General features: G+C 44.4%; 2 protein-coding genes across 2 annotated transcripts in view; both read right to left on the bottom strand.

Moving 5' to 3' along the window:
• The window catches only part of PDE10A (phosphodiesterase 10A), a 369917-nt gene extending 360972 nt beyond the window's left edge, over window positions 1-8945 (bottom strand). Inside the window, exon 1 of the mRNA XM_062641801.1 lies at window positions 8479-8945. Coding sequence (XP_062497785.1) covers window positions 8479-8569 — 91 coding nt within the window. The 5' untranslated portion in view covers window positions 8570-8945. The remainder of the gene's footprint in view (window positions 1-8478) is intronic.
• A 101-nt stretch (window positions 8946-9046) lies between these two features.
• On the bottom strand, window positions 9047-11378 carry LOC134175698 (uncharacterized). The gene is made up of 5 exons (XM_062641927.1): window positions 10838-11378; window positions 10162-10230; window positions 10012-10124; window positions 9607-9801; window positions 9047-9513 (listed from the first exon to the last, which is right to left on the bottom strand). The coding sequence occupies exons 1-5, from the start codon at window positions 11376-11378 to the stop codon at window positions 9085-9087; spliced, it is 1347 nt and encodes a 448-aa protein (XP_062497911.1). The 3' UTR covers window positions 9047-9084.
• Window positions 11379-27904: the final 16526 nt, after the last annotated feature.

The raw sequence follows: 27904 nt of genomic DNA, 5'->3' as shown, positions 1-27904 counted from the left end.
TTCCTCTTTCCTTCACAATCTATTATAATCCCAAATTAAAAATACATAATGCTTTAAGATTAGTGGTGCTTATTCTGCAGCTTCCCAGCTAAAAATGACTGTTATAATTCTCCAATGATTTAAAAAAAAAAAAAAAAGGTGAATTGTCACACATCTTCCACCTTTAAAAACCAGTGAGGCACAGCCTATTCCTAATTACTATCCTTTTACCTGGAAGTGATACAGGGAGAAGGCAAGAAAGCATAGTCCTAACAAAAAAAAAGATAAAACATTGGAGCACCTAAGGCCCAGCTTGCAGTTGCAGAATGAATGGCATCTGCCAAAAGCACCCCGTAAGAAGCTGCACACCAGAAGCTGCTTGCATTATTAGCTGCAAAGCTGTAGAGGAAGGATTATCTAGATGCTTTGGCCCTTCGAAACCCAATCAAAGTGTTGCATACAGTTGTATACGTATCATTTCAAATCTGCTGCTACTGTTGATGTGCCAACCATAACCCTTTTGTCTAGCCAAATGCTTCCATCTTGTGCACCTTCAACTCCCCGACTAAATCTCACTGTGTCTTTTTCACATAGGGTACTGAAATCCCAAGTATTTTCAGATTTCCGCATGCAAAGGTAAGCATATGTATTTTGAAGCTAACAGGCTACTCAAGTCAAAGGACAAGTGATATAATAACAACCAATGTTCAGATAGGATCATATGCAGAAAAAGTATGTGGATCTTAATTAGCCTATTTCATTCACCATGACCAGAACTCAATGCAATCCACATGATTTGCCTCAAAACCCTACATGGGCCACAGCACTGTTGCCTGGAATCAGAAGTTCCACTGCATGAAAACACTGCAGTTCTTCACACAGTGTAAAGAGAACAAAATATCTACCAACATCCCCAAAACACTGAAAGAAAGGCCCTTGAGTTAACCAATGCAAAAATTGGTCTGTGTGACATTTCTGGCATTTCCAAGAAGGTACTGACCTTCAGAAGCAGCCAAGCCTTTCTTACCCTAAGGAACAGCAGCAGAGGAGAAAGCCTTGCCCTCAGGTCCCCACATGCAACTGAGGACAATCTCCATGCCCTGCAGGCACGTTCACCTGTTAGTTACCACTGCCCAGACAAGCCATGATGCCACTCTGTGAGTCTGATTTTGGTTTGGCACTGAAAGACACTAGAAGCACTCCTGCAGTCTTGTATAGATGGCAAAAATCAGCTGAAAAGCAGGAGGAAGGCTACTTAATTGTTTCTTGACAGCCTCGATGTGTGAGTGCCTAGTCCCACTTCTGGCAAGGTCACACAAAGTTTAGGCTATCTGGAACCTGTTTAATTTTTTTCCAAAGACAGCTGGAGAACTTGCATGGGCAGTTAAAACAGAGCCCTACCATCTGATCTTACTCATCTGTGATCCTTAGTTACAAAACATAAAATTAGAAAGTGATTAACAATACACAGAGCAGATCAGCAAAGCCTGAGTAATAATTATAGACAGCATAAGCCCATCTTGGCTGTATTCATGCAAAAGGAAATATAATGACAAAAAAATAATGCAGGTGAATAAAGACTAAAAGTGAAAAATAAATCAGATTTTCCATGTGCAGGGTCTAGAAAGCTGAACTGATCACAAACAGAACAGTCAATCTGCTTATCTTGCATGGATATTTTTTATGCTAACTTAACAGCTATATAAAGATTAAGACAATTGCATTAAAATGATTATGAAGAAGGGATATTCTTGAAGATGTGTCCCGACATTTAACCTATGCTCATGCAGAGGTTGCCTTCTCCAGGTGCCTTGCCATCTTCGCTCTGTCATTTTTCTACCTTTGTCTCTAAAGCGAAGGCTTCTTCCCTTGAAGGCTAGATATCTATTAGTGGTTTCCAACTACAATCTGAGGAGAATCTATGTTTCCTCTCTCATTTCTTACAAATATTTCATGCAACTGTCAAGTATGACTCCTTTGCTTCTGATCTATATGTACTGGTTTTCATTTTTAATTTTCTCATATTATGTCTGGGCCCAACACTAACTGAAAAACAATGTAAGAATCAATTTCCAGCTGCCCCTCAGCTGAGATGCGGTACTCAGCTAAAACTCAGTGTGGATGGCTTTAATACAGCTTGACACATGAAATACAGCTGCTTATTCCACATGTTAGCAGACATACTAGGAACAAGCTTAGGAACACAAGCTCAACTGCCCAACGTGTGGGCACACCCTAAATATCAACATGATTAGCCATCACACTGTGACTGAAGTGATAAATACACAAACCAACTGTATTCTAGCCCATCAAACCCAGACAGTGTCCCTCTTCTCCTCCTCCAGCATAAAGCTACAACTGTTGCTCAGCGAGTTGCCAAGGTTTCTGTATTATCACTAGTAACTCAAAAACAGGATTACACCCAAATAGTACAAAAACTTAAAAGGCCACAGGGTGAAAATACAAAGTGACATTAATAAACAAGTGCTTCATTAGAGATGGTTAGAGTCTCTGGTTTTGCATATTAGCAACACAATACCATCATCATGGTAACTACCCTACAATTTCATGGAGCCCAAAGAAGAGTTTCAAATAATTATCACAAAGCTTCAAGAGATACTCTTCCTGCAAAGGCTGGTTATTTCAGAGTCCCATTTTTAAAACTTACTCAGGAAACTTCTCTCCTGCTTTTTGCTTAAATTTCAATTCCTGACTCACTATGTGTTTATATCATTACCTTACATGCTACATGACCAGCACAGCTGGAACATCTAAGTGCCCACAAATCATTAAAAAGTCATAAAAGTCATCTGTGTTTTTATAAATGTTTGGATAAATTTATTTGTAAGGCAAATCAGTAATTCCCCCAAGTCACACTTTCTAACCAAAGCCTCTATGTAAAGAACTTAAAATATCACCCATTTCCCTATGGCTCTGCCTTGTGACATCATTTGGGATAGCTTTTTTCCCTTATAATGCAGATAGTGACCTCACATCTTGCTAGCATCTCAAGACCAAGCTCTACTGAATTGTCTGACAGGAAAAGTCCTCTTCTAAATCAAAACACCAACTCAGCAAAATGCACAAGCATTAATCTTTGTATTCTATTTCAAACAAGGCTCATACTTACACCTAGACACATGCAAAAATACATTTCCAAAACAAATGGGAACAGGAAAGCTCCTCAACGCTGTTTACGAGACAGTGCACGGGAAAGCAAGTCAGCAAAAACACTCAAGGAAGATATATTTTCCAGGGAGTGCTTACAATGCTATTTCATAGCATATATACCTTGTCCCCACACTATCTTCCCAAACATTTTGAATTCTCCCTTGTTTTGCATCTTTCTAGCATCTCAGTTTGCAGCTTCACATATGCTGCAGCATGTTGGTAAAACTACCTTCTTTTTCAGCATGCTGAATTTGAGTCACTGAAACCAAAAGTTAGACCCCATCCACAGCATTTGGAAAGCAGATCCTTGACAGACTTGGGAAAAAGATATCAAAAATCAAAACCTAACACAGGAAACTACCAGCAACCACTGAGCTAATCAGCTTTGGAAAGAATGGTTTATTTTCCATTAACAAAGCCCTTAAAAAGCTGCTGCTGCATTTCTTTTTCGGTGACACAAACTTTTTAACTCTGGACAGAGTTGAAAAGATCTCTTTTTTTCTGTGCTGTTACAGTATTGGCACAAAACCCAGGTTGTACAGTAATTCCCTTCTCTTTCCCATGCCCTCACTGATGCATAAGCCTCTGTCACTAAACACCTTAACTCTGAGTGGCCAGATCTTCCAGAGCAGGACCCAGAGGCAGAGCGCTTCTTTGCTTCAGCGATCAGAAGCTAAGTGGAAAGAAAAGAATGGCCAGGGCATAGAGGGTAGAGGAAAGTAAGTATGAGAGAAACTGGAGCCTCAAACCACACACACAAGGGAAGAACTGCTTTGCTTTTCCACCTGTATCAGAGAAACATGAAGATCAACAACAGTGTGTGGAGTTTGAAGGAATCCCAGCATTGACTTGCATGATAAAATAACAAATGGAGTAAAACCCGTAATTTTTATTGTACTGAGGAAGACAGAGTATGGGGAGAAACTGTAATTTTGAAGTAGGGCTCAATTCTGATTTCCATACATCAATATAAGCCTTGAATAACAGGACAGAACTTGGTTTCCTGTGTCCGATTATCCCAAATAAAGATTTAATAACAATCAGTAACTTAATACCAAAGTTCAAGACAAATGTGAATGCTAAGCACACATGCAAATCATCTAGTATTAGTCAGAGAGGATAGTTTAGTATAAAATGCTCCCACTAGTATTCCTAGGGAAGTATCCTTTACATAGAAGTGACCCTCAAGAAGTCTTTGGTTAGTAATAACTAAGACCCTCAAAATCTGGCAGACGCTTCCATTTGCACATGATTATGCACATATGGCCAGTCCTACTGAACTCAAATGAAGTAATCACATCTTACAAGTTACTCTTGGGCAGGCAGGAATTCAACTGAGAGACCAATTTTGTAAAGCACAGAAAAATCTCAACTACCACTCATATTTCTGACAATGGAGACCATGCAGCACTCTGAACCACTGGACCACAGATGGAAGAAGAAATACATTTATTTTCATATGCAAGCAAAATCAAGAGAGAGCCTCCCAATCAGAATTTAGAGGTTCTTCCCTCCCTGAAGCCATCATGCTCAAAAGTCCCTGCAAGAAAATTTCCAAAATCCTGCATTACATTATATCCAGGAACTGCTGGATAATTGTGTGCAGCATTACCAAATAATTTAGGCACAAATTCATGTTGAATCAGTCTTGGGAAGTGTCCACATTTTATTTGGTTGTTCTTAAACCAACACTCTCCATTTTCACATCTTCCACATTACTTTCAACACATTCATATAAAACAGCGATTCACAGAAAACAGGATCCTTCTTGATTTTTTTTTTTTGGGGGGGGGGAGATACAATTTTGAGGAAAAGGGTTATCACCAGAAGGGAAGACCTCTGCTTCAAATGCAGCTGAAAAATGTCTCTGTCATTTGACTTGTATTGAAGCCTGAAAGATCTGGTCAAAAGGCAGGAGTCATCTGCTGAAATACAGCTGTCTATATCCATGCTAGATGTTTGGACTACCTTTATATTTATAATTGGCAGAAACAGCACTTCTCAGATCTGATTCTGCTGACTAAATGTAGACTTCCACTTCAGGAAGAGATGAATTGCTCCCTAGAAATGTTCTGCTTCCTGCTTATAAAGGGAGTGCACAGAGCTGCATTTCAACAGACAAATCCCACCTTCTCCATGCTGGCTATGACACTGAGCTGCCATATCTAATTATCAGCTTTGCTGGAGTTCCTGCCACTGTGCCTGGTACAAATAAACCAGTGTAGTTATCCCAGGCCCCATGCACAGTCAATGGAAAGAAAGGGGCACCTCTGAGAGGCTCAGGAAAGAAACTGAATTCTCACTGGAAATGCCACTATGTCTCCACAGATCATGGGAACGAGCCTTAGGAGCTCCCCTTTCAGTAAAGTGAAGCAGTGAAGTGCCATGAGTTTGACAGGTTCAGGTTCTCTCTGTTGAGAAGATCGGAGATGCTGAGTACTCTCATCCCTCCTTTCTACACCAGTGAGGCTTCAAACGCACAGCATCAGACCCCATAATAAAAGGCAAGGTTAAAGTATGGATTAGAGAGTCCTTCATAAAATACTTTGAAGGAGAATAAAAACAAAACCACATCAGAGAAGTCTGAAAAATCTGTATCATGGCCTACATACTGTCTGTCCACCCACAGCTTTGCCAAGTGAGGATAAACAAGAGCTGAATTAAACTCCGCAAGCGCACACTTCAGTTGGCCATATATCCAGCACAGTCTGGAGCAGTTAAGAATTAGTCTGCACTCTCTTAAGACTTAAAAACAGTAGTGTGGACCCTCAGAATGGTCTGAGATTCATCTGTAACCAACGTATGCCCTCCACTGTTCAGGTGACACAGAGATTTAAGATGGCAGTCCTGGATCCAGGCTTTCATGCACTCGCACTTCTGTCACCGAGAGAAGTCACCTCGTTAGCCGAGGACAGCAGGGCTTCTGCATTCGGCTTCTGCAGGAATACAGGATTTGGCAGCCTCCAGAAATCTGAGCTCTCTATTTTTCTTCCCTTGGTTTACGAATGCCCATTTCCCCTTCCCCGCCTCCCTGCTCCCAATGCACACACATTTTAACACTAAACCCCAGGAGTTACATGGCTTTTCCATACTTCTGGGCAAATATTGCAGTCTCCCTCCAAACTAGCATGCCTTCTCCACAGAGGTAGTAAACCTGCTGTAAGAGCAGTGCTTCAAAGGGAAATACTTCACATTAATCCAAAAAAATTACCTGTACATCTCATGCTTTAAGAAAGCTTCATATCCACCATTTCACACAAAATACATTCCCTACAACATTGTGATACATTGCACACTCTTAATGGTTTCTACAGTTACGTAGGCACAGCCAATGTAATTAACAAGCAACATTCCTTCCTGTAAAATCGGAGGGAGAAAATAAACAGAAGTTCACATAAATAAATTTGAGTTCAGAAATAAAACTACAGTCATAATTTAATTTCATAATTTAGTGTGGCAAAGATGACACGAGCCTGGATTACCTAGGTGCAAGCACAGGCTTTCAATCAGTTTGATTTACAAAATGCCTTGTGTCCCCTTACCAGGGAAATGATACCTTATTTACTCTCTTTAAATACACATCAATGCTTTATTAAGTATTTTTTCTCTTTCAATTTGCCTTTTTTTGTACACACTGAAATAAAGGAAAACCAGTCTTGTTTTAAAGTTGTATTTTTGTCTTCTGTTTCTTGTTACATAACCAGAAGTGTTAAAGAGAATACTATTGTGGAGTAAATAAAATAAAATAAAATAAAATAAAAGGCATTCTCAAATATTAAAACCAGGCACACATCACTGCATCACAATAATGTGTAAGGTGCTCCTACACCCACTGTTGGCATACATTTAAATTAAAATTACATGTAATCTATAGCCAACTTCCAGGTCTCTGCTGAATGCCCTTTCTGTGTTTAACCTTCTTTATGGCTGACAAATAGGTAAGATTTTCCAGGTTAGTAACAGCAAAATTCCACACTGCAAAAACACTGAATGCTGTCATGCAAATAAAGTCATTCACAGGGTCTGAAAATGTCCCTCCCATGTCAAGATTGGTCTTAAGCAAAGAAATTAAAAGAAAACATGAATGTGGATCTTATTTTCTTGTGGGAGAGCCAAGCAATTTACAACCAACAATCACATAAACCCTAAACCATATCTTTTGAGAGAAATGGTGAATCACTACCAGTGCTCCTTTCTCATGAAACCAGTAGAGCACACCAGTCACTGTGCTGGAGACATATCCTTGCAAAAAGCAAAAACATCCATGGTGGTTTGTGAATTTCATGATCTGGGCGACTTGTGACATTATGATCCTTCACATAAAGGGTCACAGACACCGTGCTGGAGATCACACTCATTCCATCCCTCTCTGCTCTGTGTACACCTGCCCAGGCAAAAGCACCACACTTGTGAGTTCAAGCACACACAGAGACATATTCACATTGTCATCCAAACCCACCTCACCCCCACCATCTCCCACCATGGCCTCCAGAGCCATTTGAAACAGCCTGAAACACTGCTCTAAATCAAAACCGCATTTTTCTCTCCTCTCTGCATTACAGCCACAAGCCCAGAGCCCTGTAGCTCAGCCTGGTTCATCTGGGCCCACTTAGTCAAAACACACACAAAGGAAGGGAACCCACTGGGATGGCTTAACAACAAGAAATCCGGCTGCAGAACTCCTTCACACTTGTGTGCATTGCTGATTTTACACCACTCGGCTGCTACATTGATATTATCTTGTCAAAAAGTACAGAGTAGCTTTCACCACAAATACTTGGAGTTTGAAAATTACAGCAAAGCACCAAGGCTGAGGAAAAACCAACTTTAGCTGGATGCAAAGCGCACTGCAAGTGCAGCGTTTGAAACCTCAGCATGACGCAACGAAAATCACACAAGGGACGGGGGCTTGCTGAAGGAAACTGGACCCACGCAAAACCACAATGTATATTTAGGTACCTATAGCTCATTTGCTGCCCCAGCTAGGATCACCCTGCAAAGAGATTTGCACACAAGCTACAAATCAGTGAGGCACCGTGGCTATGCCCATGCTAGGGACAAACTGTAGAGGGGAAGGGAGCCTGGACTGCCTCAGCCATCATCCCACATCCCTTGCCCCCCTTAACCCTTCCCCTCTCAGAAGTTCAGTGTCAATGCAGTGGGCACAGCCCTACAGTTTGAGCCCGGTGGTGAGTGCAGCCTGGCCTAACTGACAAAGCCACCCCAGTGTTGGTGGGCTACAGGAGGCTGCCAGGCTGACGTGCCCCTGCAGTGGGCTCCCAGCTGCCAACCAACCGCCCGGCCACCTGTAGGCCTCCGCCGCCCTACCTTGCTCCTCGCCGGCCCCAAAGCAGGCTCTGGGGTCCTCGGGGGGGAGCCGGGCTCCGCCACCCTCCAGGGCTTTGCGTTTCTTCGACATCTGGTCGGTGTTTGGGAGTTCAGTTTCTCTTCTCTCTCTCTCTCCGGGGAGATGAGTGTATGTGGAGGGAGAGGGAGAGTGTGAGGGAGAGAGACACAGGAAGGGAGAGAGAGAGAGTGAAAGAAATCGCTGCTTAAAGAGAGGGGAAGAGACTTTGGAGTGGCTGAAGAGCAAGTAGGAGGCAGGGACTAAGTGGAGAAATCCTACAAATCACAATCCCATCAATTCAGCCCCACGTCTAAAGGGGCTGTTGAGGTCTCTCCCTTACTTGCTCATTCATCTGAGTGTGTGAGTGAAAATTAAAGAGAGGCAATAGTTCTCTGTTGTTTTTCCGAATGTTAGCGGGTGGTGCGTGTTTTTTTTTTTATTGGGGGGGGGGGGGGAGAGGGAGAAAGGAGGAATCTGACTGGTATTTTTCCCTGCTGGGATTCCTTCTCGTTAAAAAAAAAAAGGTAAAAGCTGAATGGATGGGGAGGCGGGGGGGGGAATGTGGAGAGCGGGGGGGGATGAGAGGATTAAAAAGCAAACCCCGAGCAGAGAAGGAGGAGGGATGTACAAGAGCCTGCAGGTGCAGGGAGGCTAAATTCCCTGCAAGGGTCATGTGCTCTGGGAGCCGGGGATCCTAAGCTCCCCGGAGGCTGCCGGGGCCGGGCGAGGGCGCGGGGCTGGCTGCGGGCAGGAGCGCGGCTCGGCTCGGGCGGGCTGCGGCCACCCCGCCCGGCACCTGCGGGAGCGGTGCGGTGCGGTGCGGTGCGGTGCGGTGCTGCCGAGCTGCGCAGCCGGCTGGGAACATTCACGAATAACTCGCACCTGGCAAACTCCGCCGTGAAGTCAGTACCCCCGCAGTCGGTCGGTCCGTCTTTCTCGCTCCGTCTGTAACCCTTTCGGTCCCGGGTGCAGATGTGTCGCTCCCACTCCCCCCCTCCCGCCACCTGCCCCCGTTCCTGGACGATTTCAAAGCTGGCTAGCGGCTATTCACTCGCGGGCGGGGGGGGGGGGGGGGGGATGGGGGAGGGGGGGGCGAGGACACAACTTACCCTCCAAACTATGCACAAGCTCGTCTCTGCTTTCCCCTTCAGATCAACTTTAAAGAGCAGATTTCTCAGTCCGAGAAGCAAAGAGGCAGGGGAGGAGAGGGGAAATGGTTTAGGAACAGCGGCTGCCAAGTGGGTGAAGTTCAGGGCACAATCCCGGCTCTTCCATGCTCCAGCAGCCCAGCATCTTCCCGGGGTCTGGAGAACAAGGTGTTCAACAAGTCTTCCTTGTTACCCGAAATTGATTGATGATGGCTTTCCCGCTGGGCTGATTTTAACAAAACGATGCAGAGAGCTACTCTGACGAGCAGGATATTTGAGAGGAGCTTGCAATATAGCTGCGGCTTTAATTCATCTATTTCTGTCTCTCTATATACATAATGTACAAACACACATACACATGCACACCTGTGTATGTGTATGGGCATATATAAATAAATAGAACTCTATCGGTACAGTGTTGGGTCCACAGGATCTTAGACAAGCCTGCCTCTCGGCTGCGTGGAAGTTAAAGAGTTTTTCTTAAGCGAAAGGGGCTGATGCTTGGACACATCTCACGTCCAACAGGAGGCAATGACGTCTGTAGCTTCATTGCTATAACAGCACCAAGGCTGCAATTGCCATTCACTGAAATGATAAGGGGCGCTCAGACGTAAGCAGTCTGGACCTCTAGCAAGAGACTGAAGCGAAGATGTTTTTTCCCCTCCCAAAACAAATAATAATACTAAAAAACACCTAAGGAAAGAGACGGGGGAGAGGGGAAAGGAATCTAGGTCTTGCAGTCACACAGTTCTGCAACATGATCCTCTAGCTCCAGAAACATTTATTTTTTGCAGCTGACTAGACTTTGGGAAATTTCAATGTATTATGATTGCTCTGGCGGGGGGAGGGGAGGCTTCCCCCCCCCACCCCCCTCCAGTCTCAATTATTTCTGTCTCTCTTCAAGCAGGCAGTGATTAAAGCCGGGTAAAAATGCCCTCCCCCCATCTTTCCAAATATATTTAGGCTCGGGTACATGCTGAAGTGTTTCTGGTGCGTGGCTAGATGTTCTTCAGTAGCAAATTCTTGATGTATAGTATGCTGCAACGCCTTTTTTGTTTGGCTTTTGGTTTGTTTTTTTTTTTTTTAGCGCTGGAAGGTGCTTACAAAGAATAAAGGAAAAAATATATATTATATATATATATATTATAAAGCCGAAGAGAGAGGGAGCGGGCTTCTTTCCATGTGGGGTCACACTCCCACGGCTTTGGCCGCAGATGGGGATCGCTGCGGCGCTCCTGAACCCTGCTAAGCCGCGGCGGAGGGCGTGGGGGTAGGGGAGTGGGGTGGCCGCATCTCGGGGCTGCCGCTCCCTGCGGCGGGAGCCCCTCCCGAGCGATGACAGCGCGGGGGTTAAGTAACGCCACCGCCTGCCAGCAGCCCGTGGCTCCCGGTAGGCAGCGGGCACGCCGGCACCGCGCCGCGCTCCCAGTGCGGGCAGCGCGCACGGCCCCTCCGTTGGGGAGGGCAGCTCCGCTCTCGGCTGCGCCGGCACACGCGTGTCCGCGCTGCCGCTGCGGTGCCACTGGGCTGGGCCGCAGCCGGGCTGGGGGAACACCGAGCAGCGCCGTTGTCGGTGCCGGGGGAGGGGGCTGTGGGCGACGCGTCGGCGGCGGGGCAGGACATCGGGGATCCCGATGTCCCCTGGCGCACACAATCCGGGCCGAGCCGCGCCGCGTCCGCGGCCAGGTCCGGTCATTGAGATGCCCGGGGCATGCTGCGTTCTGCTCTCTCATTTAATCCCCAGCCTCACACTTGGTGTCCGGATTTTTCCGTTTGCCAGGCCTGGGGCACGGCTTGTCCGGCCTCCAGATGGTTACGTGCAGTAAGTAAGTGGCTACCTGCCCAAACCGTTAAGCCAGTTGCTTTGCTGGAACAATTCCAGACGCTGGTGATGCAATACATGGTATCACTGCAAGGCCGAATCAAGTTCACTGCCTGCTGGAAGAACTCACAAGGTGCCGGGTTCCTTCTCTTGTCAAAGTTTATGTTGCTAAGAAGGGGAGGCCAGCGAACAGGAGAGCCAAAGAGGGAGAGGCGGCATAAGGGCGCTCTTGCTAGTATGGACATTAAATCTGGCATCCATGACGGCCTGTGGCAGACGGCATCTGTTACGATGAACTCCCACATAAGGCTTTGGTGAGATTTGGCTGCATAATAAAGGAGGAGATTTTCAAATTATCAGCAGTAGATGCTTGCTTTCTCATACACTCTGATTCAGCAAGGTGTTCGTGAATGATTTGTGGAGGTTATCAGGACCTAGTAGCACATCCCTTTCCTTCAGAGAGATACCCTAAAAATTTATAGTGACCAGAGTCGGATATATTTGTCAAGTTCTAGAGGCAATCCTACGCTATGCTATAGTACATTTTTAAATGTATTTTGTTCACCCATTCAGCACACAGAAGTCACAATGTATCTGTATCAATGTAAGACACTGCATAATTCCACATCTATGTTTTTAGGAAGTTCCCATCAAGATCTCTCTTTATACAAGAGTTTCCACTAAATTATTACCATGCTGACAGACCATGGGCTTTTTACAGTAACATGGAAATCAGAGATGGAAATACAGAATAGATCCTTTCCCTGGGGGGTAGATATGAGGTGAACAGGGTAATTCCAAGATCAATAATCTAAGGCTATACCAAGTCAAATTGAGTCTAACTCCCTTCAGGATTTTGTTCCATTCTCTCCATGAGATGTTGCCAAAGGAAAGCTTTCCACCCAGTTACTCCTAAGCACTCTTATCCAAATTTCATCCTATTGCATACAAGATTGGGACCATCTCAAGGAGCTCCTTTCTCCACAGTTAAACTCTTTGACATGTACAACTGCAGAGAAGGAAGAAGAAAAAAAAGGAGCGGGCAGTGCCAGTTTCCATGTCCTGCACCAACAACGGTTTCCTTTACTCACAGTCTGTAAGTGATTCTGTGCTTCATGTCATTTTGGGACAGTCTCAGAGGGAGACGGAAGAAGGGGAGAAGACGGCATGTTTCTGATTGGCTACAGACAAGCCAAAGGAGAAAAGCAAAGAGAAAGCTTTTGGAGTTAGGATAGTACCAATCTGAAATCATTACCAATGTTGGGGGTTTCCTGGTATATTGATCACCATTATTTACTGATCTTTTTTCTAAATGCAAAAATTCTAATCCTTCTCACTCCGACCTCCAGATGAATGCTGCCTTCCATCTCTGCCTAGCATTGTGATTAGCTATCACTCAGGTTGGCCTCAAGAAAAAACTCTCACAGAGTACACAAGACCTCTGCTGTTAGTTCATTTTTAATGCTCTGAAAAGTAACTAATTTCTATGCTATTACTCATTTAAATGCTACCCAACTACCACTGTCAGTGACTTCTGTAACATCTTTTGGTGGGATTACAAGAAGTGTTGGATTTTGGTGGACTTCTGTCACCAAACTTAAACAAGTGGCATTCAGTATATCAAGTCAGAGTTTTTCATTAGGTCTTGATCTAAAACTTGTGAAGGCAAAGAGGAATCTTTACATCACCTTGGTGATCCCTCACTCTGGGATTCTAGAAGGACCTGGAGTTAAGGCCCTACTAAACACAATTGTACTTGGAGATAGACAAAGTGTTTTCAAGCTTATGGATCTGGACTGGGTATTTGTCTCACATGAGTCAATAACTGAAATCATCAGGTAAAAGACCTTCAATAAATATAGCTCAGTTTGCAAACACTTTACTTTTTGCTTTATTTTTTTAAAGCATTACCAGCCTAGCCTGTCAATCATGTTCACAAAGGACCATTTGTGGCAGTTTTCAGTGCCTCATCAGTCTGAATGCAACATATTTTAAAGGGATAGAAAATTAAAAGTTCAGAGGAGACAGGAACAGCACAGGTTAAGGCAAACCTGCCTCTGTACAATGCATCCTGCACAGACACAGCAAATAACCAAACACAGCAGCCATAAAAATGAGAGGTCTTATGTTGCAACTTAGTTTTCTCTTACTTTCTTCTCACACGTATGATCTGAACTATTTGAGCCAGCAATATGTAACCAATTCTTGATGAACAGCACAATGAATCAATTATCTCTCATGCAGTGCCATACTATCACTTTTCCCATGCAGTTCATAGTTTTTTCGTTGTATGGCTTTATGAGGTGACTTATAACACAGCATTTTAGATATATTGTAGACATCTGCATCATTAAAGCCTCATTCTGGCAACAGCCCACTCTCCACTCAAAGCGTTGTTTTGGTACGTGTCCCTGAACTGTGAATACACTCCTGCCCATCTTGACAGAATCCTTAGCATTTATACATTAGGCTTGTCTTCAAAGTGATTTCCTAGCATGAGCTAATGTATTCTTACAACACCCAGAACAGTTGGTAAATTTTATTATCCTCATTTTATAAATTGGTAAACAGCAGCAGAGAGGTGAAGAGTCTGTTCTATCCCCTTTGCTCACATTTGATTACTGCCTTAATCCCTGGCTAGTTCCACTGCTTTCAGAGGGAATCCTTGCACAGTAAGATACCATTTGATAGGGCTGAAAACTACAGTGTCTTACAAGTAATTTGAGCAAGGCCATGGAGAGAGTTTAGTGCAGGTTTAGAACTGAAATCTCTCACACACGCGCTCTTTTGCTTCACTCACTTTCTCAATTTAAAAACAGCTCCCAGAACTTACCACTGTATCTGTCATTTTTCCACTCCCCCAGCTAATATGCAGAAGTAATAATGATCATGTAGCCCCACTGCAGTGACATTACATACAATACAAGCTGACATGTAACACAAAGAAAACTTACAGGACTGACACAGTTCCTGAGTTCTTACACTACAAAAAATGGCAACCTTTTGGGTCTTGAAATTTAACAATTCAAAGGAGGGGGGTGAAAGGTGCATTGGAAAGTTTCATCTGAAATTCAGCACTACAAGAAAGGTGGTACTAAGTCAGTGTCAAGATTCAAAGCCATCTCTCTGTTTATTGTTTAATATTGTTCTTTCAACATGAAGTGTGCACTCTAATGTCACAACATTCATCTTTGTATTTCACAGAACAGATGAAGATCAGTGCATTAATCTACAGAGGCCTAGCTGAATTTCCTCTATTAAGTTAGAGAGAAATGGGTGTTCTCACCTTCCAGAATAAAGTTATTTTGTCCACTTTGACTTCCTACTTCTGCAAACCCTTTATACTTGTTCAGCACATATGGCCATCAAGTTCTGATCCATATCTCCTCATAAACCCTACCTATCACTGTATAGCAGTGTTTTTAATTGTAAAAAATATGGTGGCTTATTTGAGCCTTTAGCAATTTTCAGAACTGCGAATTTGTTTACTGGGTTTTCACACACCCTGCTGATAAGTAGGATGGACGTGTTCAGGGCAGCAGCTACTGCTTGAGATAGAGAGGGGAGTGTTCAGAAACTTTCCCCATTTCCTAGTGGCAGCAGCTCCAGAACTTTTCCCCCCCTTTGCTGTCTCTGCTCCAGCTATTTCCTCCTCTGTTTCTCTGTCAGGAATTTCACAACTCCCTTGCTCCTGGGAGAAAAAAATCCTCTGTCCCCTATCCAGCTAGGAAAGCATAGACCTGCCTTGTCAGTGTCTATGGTATCGATGTGATGTAACTGTGTCGTATTTTGTAGAACAGATAGTGGATCATTCTGCTCACAAGTTTCTAGGTTTCTTACACTCGAGGCCAGTCCTAGGTCAGTACTGAGAATTTCTTTGATGGAGATATGTGAAACACTATATGCTTGAAAAATAATTTCTGGTACCTTAGGTAACCAAAAGAGCTGGAACAGGAGCAAAGAGCTTGTAGAAGTCTCTTGTCCTCAAACGCTGCCACTCTGGGGTTTGTTCCTGCCATTTTCCATGACACTTTCTTCCAAAGATCCAAGATCTGTCTTCTTGTTTGTTTATTTATTTACATCTATAGCCCTTTCCCTTATAGCCTCCTTTGCAGAGAAAAGTCTCTACAGCAAGACACGGAGGCCCATGCTAGGCCCCTGAAGATGCTGGCAGAGTCTGTGGTAGAAGGGAGCTGCCCAGTGCAGGGCTCTGTGCCTGCTTCTGGCAGCCCAGCATTAGGCTGGGAGGTGGGCCAGGGGAGCATCCTGAGCCTGAAGGGTTATAATGGGGCCATTCTACCAGAGAAACTGTCGTGTCTAAGGAGTATCAAAGTGTTTTACCAGCTCTGCTTCCCCACTTCCTCTGGCCTGCAAGTTTTGTCGCACAGAGCCTAAGGGGGTGGGAGCAAAATTTTAGACCAAGTAATTCCAGCATTGGAAATTCACATCATTTCCACTTATTGCTCATTCAGCTTTAATTCTGCTTTCAAGCTGTATCTCAACCATTCCCGTGGCTCACAGGAGTTATGCTTTTAAACCCCTGCAATGGTGTCCAACCTACAGTTTTTTGTTTCTTCACAGTTTTCTGTGGAAGGATGGGAAAAAAAAAATCAATTCTAACTGCATGTTTCTGCAAGATATGCTCCACTGTATTTCCAATGATTTTTAACCATTCACTTAAGGAACTCAGAACAAAATCAAGTTCTATCAGAAACACGTGTAGCTCCTATTTTGAATTCTACTCTACAGCAAATCATCTATCCTTATGATTTTGGCTTTCATAGAATCATAGAATGGTTTGGGTTGGATGAGATCTTAAAGATCATCTCGTTCCAACCCCCCTGCCATGGGCAGGGGCACCTTCCACTAGACCATGTTGCTCAAAGCCCTGTCCAGCCTGGCCTTGAACACTGGGATGCGGCAACCAAGGGATGGGGCAGCCACAACTTCTCCAGGAAGCCTGTTCCAGTGCCTCACCACCACCATTGTGAAGGATTTTTTCCTAATGTATAATCTAATTCTGCCCTCTTTCAGTTTAAAGCCATTGCCCCCTTTTCTCTCACTAAATTCCTTTGTAAAAAAATCCCTTTCCAGCATTCTTGTAGGCCCCCTACAAAAATAATTGTTGATATCTCTATCTGAATATATTTGGTAACAGAAAGAAAAAATGAAAACTAAAATACACACTAAATGTATGATAGTGTCAATATACACTGTAACTTTAGAAGATAGAACAAAATATTTATAATATTTAAAATGCAATTCAGTGAGCATACACAAAGAGCTTTCTCATTTTGATTTGACAGCACTTGGTTTCTTCTCTCCCATATACTAGTATAAAGCTGGAGTAACTGCATCCACTCCCAGAAAGTACAAAACTAGCATAAGTGAGAAAAGGAAGAACCTGGTTCCTACCATTCAAACCTATCACCAGTGGCAGCTCTGCAAGACATACTCTAAAATGGCTGTGCATGAGAAAAGAGGGCACGTTTAGCTGAGCAGCGTGGTCCAGTCTCTCACCTACTGCTTTAAGTAGGAGTTTGGACTGGACACATGCTGAGGTTTCTGTCCAGCACCTGAACCTGTGATGCTGCTCCGTAACTTCTCATTTGCTTCCTCACCAGTGAAGTTAGTGAAAACAGATTCAGGCTTTTCTAAATGTAGTTTTGTGAGGGTGTTTTTGTGTCTTTGGTTTTGTTTGGGGTTTGTTTGGTTTTTTGGTTGTTTTTTTTTTTTTGGGGGGGGGGGGTTGGTTTTGTTTGATTAGGGTTTTTTTTCCCAAAATCAAACATTACACCTTCACCTTTATATAACCATCAGTGCAAACTGTATCTGGCTGAAAGAACTGTTACACTAGTGCATTTGCACTTCTTCACTACTAGCATCTGTGTAAAAGTGAAACCATAAGGTAGGAACAGCAACAAACACAAACACTCATAGTCACAAACTCTCACTGATGTTCCAAATACTACCTGTTATTTGAAAAATCCATGAAAACCTTCAGCAAACCTCATTTCTTCAGAGACAGAATTTGTCTTGTGGAAGCTTCTGCAAGTTTGGAAGAACAAGGACCTAAAGTAGAGAACCAAGACCTCCCAAGGGAGAGCAGAGAGGAGGAAAGAAAGGAGTCTCCTCTCCTCTTGCATCAGTGTTAATCTACATATTCAACCAAAAAGCCCCCAGATTGTTCCGCCAGGTATAAGAGTACAGTTAGATGGCAGGGGCTCATGTGTGCTCCTATGTATGTCCTTCCTGCTTGAAGAAAAAGTAACATACTGCATGATTTACTACTGGCTAGGACACAGCCACCAGCAGCCACCTTTTTAGTTTCCTTCCACAAGTTCTGGCACTGTATAGGCCTCCGGTTTTTCAGTCAGGGCCTGTGCATCACATCTGGGCTTCCCTCAGAAATCATCCTGCTTGACAGAGGGGAAAAACTGTTTCCTATACTGTCCTTTTGATAAAAAGGTTGTAGTGAATGCAGAGCTGGAAGTTATCAGACTGATGACCCCAAAATATGAGGTCCTTTCTAAGCAGTCATCAGGAACAGCACATCAGTCACGCAGACGAGGTATTTTCAGGGTTACTTAACAGCAGCTGGAACACCAAAGGCAGAGAAGCACAGCAAAGAATGTAGTGTTGCCACCTTTACCATTATTGTGAAAAGTCTTCCAGCCCTGAAGACAAATGATTACATGGTAGTTGCAGAGAATAGCCTGGGAATGGGATTCAAGTTCCCCTTTCTTAACACAGAAAAAAGTCAGCTGTGAAGGCAAGCAGACCCTAAGTGTTTGTATTATAGAATCATAGAGTGGTTTTGGTCAGAAAGGACCTTAACATAATCTAGTTCCAACCTCCCTGCCATCCACAGGGACACCTTCCACTAGACCTTGTTGCTCAAAGCTCCATCCAACCTGGCCTTGAACACTTCTAGAGATGGGGCAGCCACCGCTTCTCTGGGCAACCTGTGCCAGAGCCTCACCACCCTTACAGGGAAGAATTTCTTCCTTATATCTAACTTGAATCTTCTGTTTTTATCAGCAATACAGTTATCATTCTCTTTTGCACCCTGAAGAGACTGCATGGAAAAAGCCTTAAGAAGCTCTCAGTAAAGATGATTTTATCCTCCCTAAAGGCCATAGTCCCCAAGCTTCTTACTAGCTGCAAGAAACAAACTGAAGGGACAAGCAGCCAGTTTTCAGCTGTGCCAACCTCTGCTTCCCAACTTGTAAAGCATCAGCTCACAGAAAATCAGCAGTTCCTACCCACAGCAGGCAGCCTTCACTATTCAGATCCATGAAGGAGGATACATGCTGAGATAACCCCACAGTGCCGCACACCAACATACACTGCGGAGCTGGACGGGAAAGACACACGTAGCTCTGAGGTAAACTTACATACATACATACACACACATACACACACATATACACACACACACACACACACACACTGAGGGAGGGCCAGGAGGCAGCGGCTCGCTCTTTCCCTCCACACACACCTCAACCCCCCCCACACACATCCCCTCTCCCGACGTTTCGTGCCCGGCACACCGATGAGCGCCGCAGCGAGGGCTGACAGAGCCTCCCCCGCGCGCGCGGAGCGGCTCATTAAGCGGGGGAAGAGAGGGGGGGGTTGCTGCTGCCAGGGGCGCCTTCCTGCGCGCTCCCTCCCATTCAGCCTCTCGCCGTCCCCGCCGCGGCGGCTGCTGCCGTCAGAGCTGCCTGCGTCAATGCTGCCTCAGTGACACGCACCGGGGCTCTGCGCTACCCCCACCCCCCCCCCCCGCTCCCCCTCCTTTCTCCCGTTTGTCTTTTTTTTTCTTCCTCAATGAGACGCCTTAATGGGGTTTTATTTATTTATTTTCACGATCACGCTTTATAAATCAGCCTGGCGGTTGCCGCCAGCGGCACGTTCACAGTTAACGGTTTCTTGCGGGGTGTGTGTGTGTGTGTGTGTTAGTGTGCTTCCACCACCTGCCCCCGTTCTTGATATTTCAAAATAGTAATTTCGATGAATAATTACCATTTAATTTACTTATTTCACGCGGGTCCTGTGAAATAAATAGATCTTAAGCTGGGTTTTCTCAGGTATCGGCCACCCCTCCAACTCCACCCCCTCCGCACTAACGGTCTTTCTGTCACTGAGGCGCTGAGGGAGGCCATACCCAGCACACCCGCAGCTTGCTGTATTATAACGGATTTCCCCTTAGAAAAACAACCCTTTGAGGTTTTTTCCTCCTTTTCCCCTTTATAATAGCCTACTCATTCAGCATTTTTCCATTATCTGCACACCCACTGTTATTTCTCCTCTTCCCCCTATCATGTGTCTTCCCGCCCCCCTTTCCCCCCATTAATCACCAAGCCCTGGGCTCTGAAGAATAACGGTTATAAAATGGTGGCTCTGCCTGTGTCCTTAGTTGCATACATAACGCAAGCCTCCTGCCCACATCCCTCCTCTGCCCATCAAGGTCAGAGAGAAGTCTTAAGGGCACAGTTAAACCCAAACCGTATCTGTTTACATTTTATCCCTATCTCCTTCTACCCCTTCTCTTTTCCGCAGGAGAATTTGACAGAAGAGCTGCCCAAAAGAGCTCACAGAAGAGATGTCTGTGGAGTCGGGCCTTGCCCTATTTCACATTGTACTGGTGCTTAGCTGAGGCTAGAGGGACAACAGCCCAGGCCCTATTAAAGTCAATGGGAATCAGCGAACTCAGGCGTCACTGGATTTGGCTGGCAGAGTGTGCAGCCGTACTCTTGCCAAGCCCTGCCCCGTTTCAATTCAGCTTAACTGCAGCCGTGCCAAGCTGCTGCGAAGCTGGCGCGTGCTGCTGGCATGGCGCAGCGCTGCCCTCCCATGCAGGAATCCTTGGTGACGTTGAGCAGCTGGAACCGATCCTGCACCTCCCTGCTGCTGCTGCCCGCAAGGAACCCGAAACTAGCTTCCACCTCCTGGCACCTTCGCAGCACATAAAGGTCGTTTGAGGTCAGGGATTGGCCAGATAAATTAAAGCAGCCTAAAAGCTGTATTAATTTAGACTGCAAACGAGCCAGTGCTGTCCAAAGCTCAGTGCTATGAAGCACAGCCATTTGTACATCCTCCCAGCAGCACCTACGCCTGCTCCCCTCCACACTCAACTGCATGGATAGAGTAGCAAATCTTTTTTTTCTCTGTCAATGCAAAAAGCAAGTCTCGGAAACAGTTCAGTTCTGCAGCGCCACCTACTTTGAATAACCATTTGGCTTCAAAATACAAAGGAAAAAAACGTTAAAAGGGCAAGCAATTAGACCACAAGCTAGATTTCTGAAAAGAAAAAGAAATCTAACAACTGAATAACTTGTGCACAGCAAAGGCTTCACTGTGCATTTGAAGCTTATTGTTATTTGCATTTTTTTCACAGAAACAAAGGAAAACAAACCAGGTATCATAAAAACAATGCTAGCTGGCAACAGGGATCCTTATGACAACAGGAATGTACTTACACATTTTAATACCCAGCTTATGCTTAAAACTGCATTTACGTTAGATCTTCATTCAGCTGCATTGTACTTAATTGTATGTGTGCGGGCTCTCCCCAGTAAATACCCATTTAACAGATAGTTCACAAAGCCACACAGGACTGAGGTTTTGAAGGAATCCAGTAAGACATTCAAAGGCTCACTGTCCCGGATGCCATTTGAGCACGTGAGCAGCTCAGCAATCTGCCCCAGTAACTGGACATGTGAGGAATGAAGGGCAGGCATTAGGCATGGCTCCTGCAGAGTCTCTGCATGGCAAATCACACGCCTTCACCCACAGTTATTTACATTCTACCCCATGACTGTGCTTTTTATAATTTTTCTCACTATTTTATTTCAGCGCAGCAAAGCCAACCTTGGAATTCATTTGTGTGTGTTTTTAGTGGTGTGAATGATGCAACTCTCAGTATCCAGGCATGTTAAATGGGAGATAGGATAAATAGGATGCACTTGAACATATTAATAAGGATGACTTTGCTTTTTGTTTTCCCACATTAAAAGATGACCTTGTGTAAGCACGGGTAGCTGGTGTCAGTGCATGCTATACTATACTGAAGGTAGAACAATATCTGCAGAGCAGGCAGGGGCCTGTTGCTTGTGCAGAAACAGTTGCTGCTGTGAGCATGGCACCAGATAGCAGTGCCTGCTGAGTGGATGGGGGTGGCTCCCTGCCTTTGCACAGGACACAGCACTGCACATACTGGATCTGCCTTTGGAGGAGCAGGCTTGAAAAAAGTCAGTCTTGCTCTGCCTTAGGAGTTGCTCCAAGGCTTTGGCTACAAACTGTAGGGCTAAATTGAGACCATTATTTTGCATTGAGCTATTTTCATCCCAGAGTGCTCTAAAGGCTTAACAGATATACAGGCTATGGTGCTATATGCACAGGAATCACTCCAGCCACTAATGAAATGCAGCCACCTATTAACCAAAGCTATGTGATGCCTGGGCCCTGGGTGTGATGACTGCCAGAAGATTTTGTTTTATCCAGCTGAGACAAGTCTGGATTTTGGTGAGTGGTATACTCCATACCATTTGAAAAGGAAAACTAGCAGGATCTTTACATACAAATAGAAATAGGAATAGACAGTTACACTCCACCCTGGAATTCGAAATGTTACCACTGAGACAAAGTCTTCTCTGAAGTCTTACTTTCTTCCACCACCTATATTTGATATTAATTACAAAACAGTACTCCTTCCACTCAGTGGTGCAGGGAGCTAAGCATGAACAGCTCGAGCCTTTCATCTGTGGGGTAATTATTCAAAGGCCTCCAGGGTCAGATGTGGACTACACACCATGACATTTTGGTGGTCTATAGACAATGACTTAACAGTTTCACAGGGGCAAGTGACTCTATGGGTAAAGCACCACAGCCACCTCCACAATTGTCTTTAACTCACACTTGACTGTTCTGTCCTGAAGAGGCAAGAAAACTGAATTACTGCATATTTGCCATTATGGAAAATTCATTTCAAGATGCAGAAAGCATGGTGAAATACAAACTGTATGCCTAAAACGAGCAATATAATAGCCAGTCAGTACTCTACATACACCTTTGTATAGATAACATTAAATAAGCATGCTTCCCTGTCTCTAGTTAGGGTAGAAAGGGAATTGTGTGGTAAAAGACGTAATTTGTGCATTAGGAAGTCTCTGTTGCCAGATCAGCAGCAGCAGCACTGACGTCTGTACTCTCTCGCTTTGTTCCTGCTGCTATAAATCAAAACGACTACAGTCCAAATGCCTCACTTGTTTAACTATAAATGCACTGCTAGTCAGAAAGAATCACAGGGGGGAGGGATCTAGGTAATCTGCATATACTTTAAACTGATTAAATATGAAAAGTCAAAATAAGGACAAGAGCAACATTTACAAATTTATGATTGACAACAACAAAAACTTCTAAAGGGTGGAATCCAGCAGACCTGTAAAAATTCTGTGTCTGCGGGCACTGATGCCTTTGCTAAATGAACTATCAAATTTGCCTTTCTTAATGTGCACTGGGATTTATATTTTTTTCCCAGATCAGTGCAACCTCTTTTAGAAGCTCATGCGTCCTCATGTTTTTCCCAAATATATTTCCAAATTAAAATAGGATAGATGGAGTAGATCAGGTTTTACTTTCCATCATTTTATACACCTGTGTATTTAATCTATATACAAACATACACAGCTGACTCCTATTTATTTGGAATTTTAGAAAACTAAATATCTCTTCTGCAGATGAAATGAGCCCTCAGAGCTTAAAATACTGCTGAGATCCTTCCTAAATTCTAAGAGAGGACTCAACAGTTACATTAAAATGATGGTGCCAATGCCTGTGGCTAACCTTTGGCTGGGGAAGAGCAGGGTTCTTCTAACACCTACCGAGAGCTTGGAATCATAGAAAATACAGCACAGATTCTGGAAAGGGAGAAATTAAGGTAACCTTCTCATGCCAAGCTCAGCTGAGCTGTAAATCCTGTGTGCTGGCCAGCACAGCCAGAAATATGTTGAGCTGTACTTCTGAAGAGGAAATAACAGGATCAGAGAACAGCAGGTGAGCACATTGTCAACTCCCCACTGATGTTGCTGTTGGAGCCACTGCATTACAGCTTAAGACCACCAAATTTTTTACAGTAAGACATTCAAAGAGCATGAAATCAAGAAGTCCAAAGGTATTTGTTCGATGGAAGATGCCTTGTTAGGCCTTGGCTAATGAATTTGCAACCAGATGTTCATTTTAAGATCTGATCCAAAATGCACTGAAGTCAATGGAAAGGCAATTGGAAGTTCCAGATCACTGGAAAAAAAGCTATTTTAAAGCCAATATTTTTAAAAAAAAAAAGAAAAAAAGAAAAAAAGAAAAAGAAAAAACACCACCAGAAAAACAAACAGGATGTAGCCATTGGTCATTCAGCTTGGCACTGATCCTAGGCAAAACTGGAAAAACAAAGGAGCAGACATGGGGTCATCAGTTATGTGCCACCAAAATTGTCATCGTGGTTACTTGAATGGGTAGAAAGTAAAAGTAGAAAATAACTGGATTTATCTTTCTTCTTTCTTATTGCTGGCCAACCTACACAGCATACCTTCTCATTTGCCATGGATTAAGAACACGTACATATGGTTACTCTAGCTCATCTGGCACAACTCTAGCCATTTGGGATGTGGTAACTATGTAAAATAAAGGAGAACAACAAGATCAAGGCCAGTTACCATATTTTTTTTCTTTTAGAAACAGACTAAGAGGCCTCCAACAATACTTGATTTTTGTTTTGTTTTTCTTTCAGTTTATAAATGCATATCTAGAAAGAGAAACATCTTCAGGTAACAGGCTTCTGTAGATCTCCTGGATTCATACCTGTATGACACTGATGAAAAAATTAACTAAAAACAATAAGCATGATGACACATATTAAAAAGTCAGAATGGGATCCAGGGTCTGAAAAATGAAACTAGAGGAAATCTTCTGTGTTTTAGAGTAATTAACTTGCAACCACTTCCAAAGGACACATTTCACTGTCTGGAGGCTTTAACTCAGAACTGGCTGGATTAAAATCTAGAGATAATAAACAGGCTTTCTCCACCCAGAGAAGGCTCAGGGGAGAGCCTTCTATATACGAGTCTTCCAATATCTAAAGGGGGCCTACAAGAAACCTGGAGAGCGACTTTTTACAAGGGAATGTAGTAGTAGGACAAGGGGGAAGTGGCTTATAAACTGATAGAGGGCAGATTTAGGTTAGACATTAGGAAGGAATTATTTAGTATGATGGTAGTGAGGCCCTGGCACAGGTTACCCAAGAAGTTGTGGCTGCCCCATTCCTGGAATTGTTCAAGGCCAGGTTGGACAGGGCTTTGAGCAACGGGATGTAGTGGAAGGTGTCCCTGCCCATGGCAGGGGGGTTGGAACTAGGTGATCTTTAAGGTCCCTTCCAACTCTAAACCATTCCATGCTTCTACAAATTTAATCTTACTGCAGAGTTTCTAGTTTACATTATCTAGGCCCCACTATTTGGGAAGTCAGAAATCCTAATGTTCCCTCTAACCCTGAATGCACAGCACCTTGATAATGGGTGAGAGAGTGCAGATTAACCTATTTTTACACCTCTTTGTAAGGTTTCCCTTAAGCAAAGTTCAGTTCCTTCATTTGCGTACATTTGCACCTATATGATTTGCAGGAAGATCTTAAAAATAACTCACAAATCTTGCAGTGTCTTCATCACAAGGAGGCTTATAGGTTGTTGGACAAAAGATCAAATTTACAGAAGAAAGTATATAACAAATCTGGGGTGGGGAGTATAGGGGGGTGTTAACCTTGACTTTGTTCAGTCCTCCTTACAACTACTGGCTTAGGAAAAAGATGGAATTAAACCAGACAAGTATCCATACGAATTCTGGTGAGAACTGCAGTGGAGTGGAGACATCTAGCTGCCTTCTGTCTACCAACAGCATCTACAAATTGGGAAATCCTGGCTCTGGGGGGAATCTGTAGATACCAACTTTTTTAGGAGAAAGCAAACAAGCCATTCCTTGCAGAGAGGGCACATAAAACTGGGATGGAGAGTATATGTACTGTTTCCTCTGGTTCTCACTGGAGCATTCCCAAACAAAAGCTTATTTCCTTTAATTTGTTAAATTTGGTTCCTTAGGAGAAATTTTTATTTTGGCAGTTTTGGTTACATGGTCTTAAAAAGCAGCTTTGAATGTGCAAACAACCATGAGAAACAATGCTGAAAACACCTCCTTGATCCAGAAGTGGACTGAAGCACGCTGATGGTGATAGCATGAATAAGCCTGATTGCCATTGTTCAGGCTGCACCCCGCCCCTGATTAGAAAGTCAAAAAAAGGGGCAGTGTGTCATTACTGCGGTATATTCCCCCTTGCACTGTAAGCAAAGTCACTTCCAACCTGCCTTTATATTTCCAGAGGCCCAGCAAATACACAGGCTCCACAACAGGGTTGGACTGCACACAGCATGTCATGCCTGCAGCCCCACAAGGGGAGACAGAGCAAGCTGCATGGTGCCCTGCTTTGTGGAGGTACCTTTGGGGTTCTTTTCACAAACCAGAGCCTGCTGAGTGACTGCATCCAACTCTGCAAGCATAGATTTAAACACACCATCAGCTGAGGGATGGAGGACTACAGCAACTTAGTAGTTACTGATGACTGGAAAAAGGGTAATATAACCCCCATTTTCAAGAAGGGGGAAATGGATGACCCAGGGAACTACAGACCAGTCAGTCTCAGCTCTGAGCCTGGCAAAATCTTGGAGCAGATTTTCCTTGAAGGCATGATAAGGCACATGAGAAACAACAAGGGGCTTGGTGACAGCCAGCATGGCTTCACTAAGGGGAAACCCTGGCTGACCAATTTGGTGGTCTTCTATGACAGGGCTACAGAACTGATGGACAGGGGTAGAGCAGATGACGTCATCTACTTGGACTTGTGCAAAGCGTTTGACACACCATCCTTGTCTCTAAATTGGAGAGACATCAATTTGATAGGTGGACCACTCAGTGGATAAAGAACTGGCTGGATGGCCATGCGCAAAGAGTTGTGGTCAATGGCTCAGTGTCTGGCTGGAGACCAGTAACAACTGGTGTCCCTCAGGGGTCAGTGTTGGGACTGGTCTTGTTCAACATCTTTGTCGTTGACATGGACAGTGAGATTGAGCCCGCCCTGAGCAAGTTTGCCAATGTCACCAAGTTGTGTGGTTCGGTTGGTACACTGGAAGGAAGGAATGCCATCCAAAGGGGTCTTGACATGCTGGAGAGGTGGGCCAACGCCAACTTCATGAAGTTTAACCATGCCAAATGCAAGGTCCTACACCTGGGTCGAAGCAATCCCAGGCACAGCTACAGGTTGGTCAGAGAAGAGATTCAGAGCAGCCCTGCTGAGAAGGACTTGGGGGTCTTGGTCAATGAGAAACTGAACATGAGCCAGCAGTGTGCGCGTGCAGCCGAGAAAGCCAACCGTTTCCTGGGCTGCATCAAAAGGAGTGTGACCAGAAGGTCGAAGGGGCTGATCCTGCCCCTCTACTCTGCTCTCCTGAGACCTCACTTGGAGTATTGTGTGCATTTCTGGTGTCCTCAACATAAAAAGGACATGGAACTGTTGGAACAAATCCAGAGGAGGGCCACAAGGATGATTAGGGAACTGGAACACCTTCCATATGAAGATAGGCTGAGAAGGTTGGAGCTGTCGAGCCTGGAGAAGAGAAGGCTGCATGGAGACCTCATAGCAGCCTTCCAGTATCTGAAGGGGGCCTGTAAGGACTCTTCATTAGGAACTGTAGTGATAGGACAAGGGGTAATGGATTCAAACTTAAAACAGGGGAAGTTCAGGTTAGATATAAGGAAGAAGTTCTTTACTGTGAGGGTGGTGAGGCACTGGAATGGGCTGCTCAGGGAAGCTGGTGGTGTCCAAGCCCAGGCTGAAGAGAGCCTTGGGTGACATGGTTTAGTGTGAGGTGTCCCTGCCCATGGCAGGGGTGTTGGAACTAGATGATCTTAAGGTCCCTTCCAACCCTAACTATTCTATGATTCTAGTCTATGAACTTGCTGCAGATGTACTTGAGGGCTTTGAAACATGATGTGTGCCCTCCATTTTGTATGCTACTCAGCTCCTGCAGCCATTTGTTGCAGGCTCTGGGACTGCAGCAGTCAGCAGCAGGTTATCACAGTAGGGCTACAGCCTTGTTCCTTCAGTTTCGCAGCATATCTCTTTCCAAATTCAGCCTGTGCCTGCTCTTAGTGCACATAAACACACACGTGCTAACTCCATCATAACCACACTCTCTTTGCTCACAAGTTCTGACTCTACAGATGGGGAGCTATCCAAAATTGCAGTGGGAGCCCAGCTGTTCACTACCATCAACTGATAAACAAAGGCAAAGAACTCTGCATATATGCTTTTCCAATAGAGACGAGAACTGGG

The sequence above is a fragment of the Pezoporus occidentalis genome, unplaced genomic scaffold, assembly GCF_034315485.1.
Source record: "Pezoporus occidentalis ecotype Australia unplaced genomic scaffold, CSIRO_AGI_Poc_V1 ctg7, whole genome shotgun sequence".
Lineage (NCBI taxonomy): Eukaryota > Metazoa > Chordata > Aves > Psittaciformes > Psittacidae > Pezoporus > Pezoporus occidentalis.
Note: the sequence above shows the minus strand (reverse complement) of the source record. Positions and strands in the feature narration are given on the sequence as shown.

Coding starts and splice junctions, on each gene's coding strand:
- LOC134175698 (XM_062641927.1), bottom strand. CDS start 11,378: ATGAGAGAGCAGAACGCAGCATGCCCCGGGCATCTCAATGACCGGACC. Junction 10,231..10,837: donor GCGGCCAAAGCCGTGGGAGT/GTGACCCCACAT, acceptor TTATCATTTCAG/TGAATGGCAATTGCAGCCTT. Junction 9,802..10,011: donor ATGCCCATACACATACACAG/GTGTGCATGTGT, acceptor CTTGTTCTCCAG/ACCCCGGGAAGATGCTGGGC.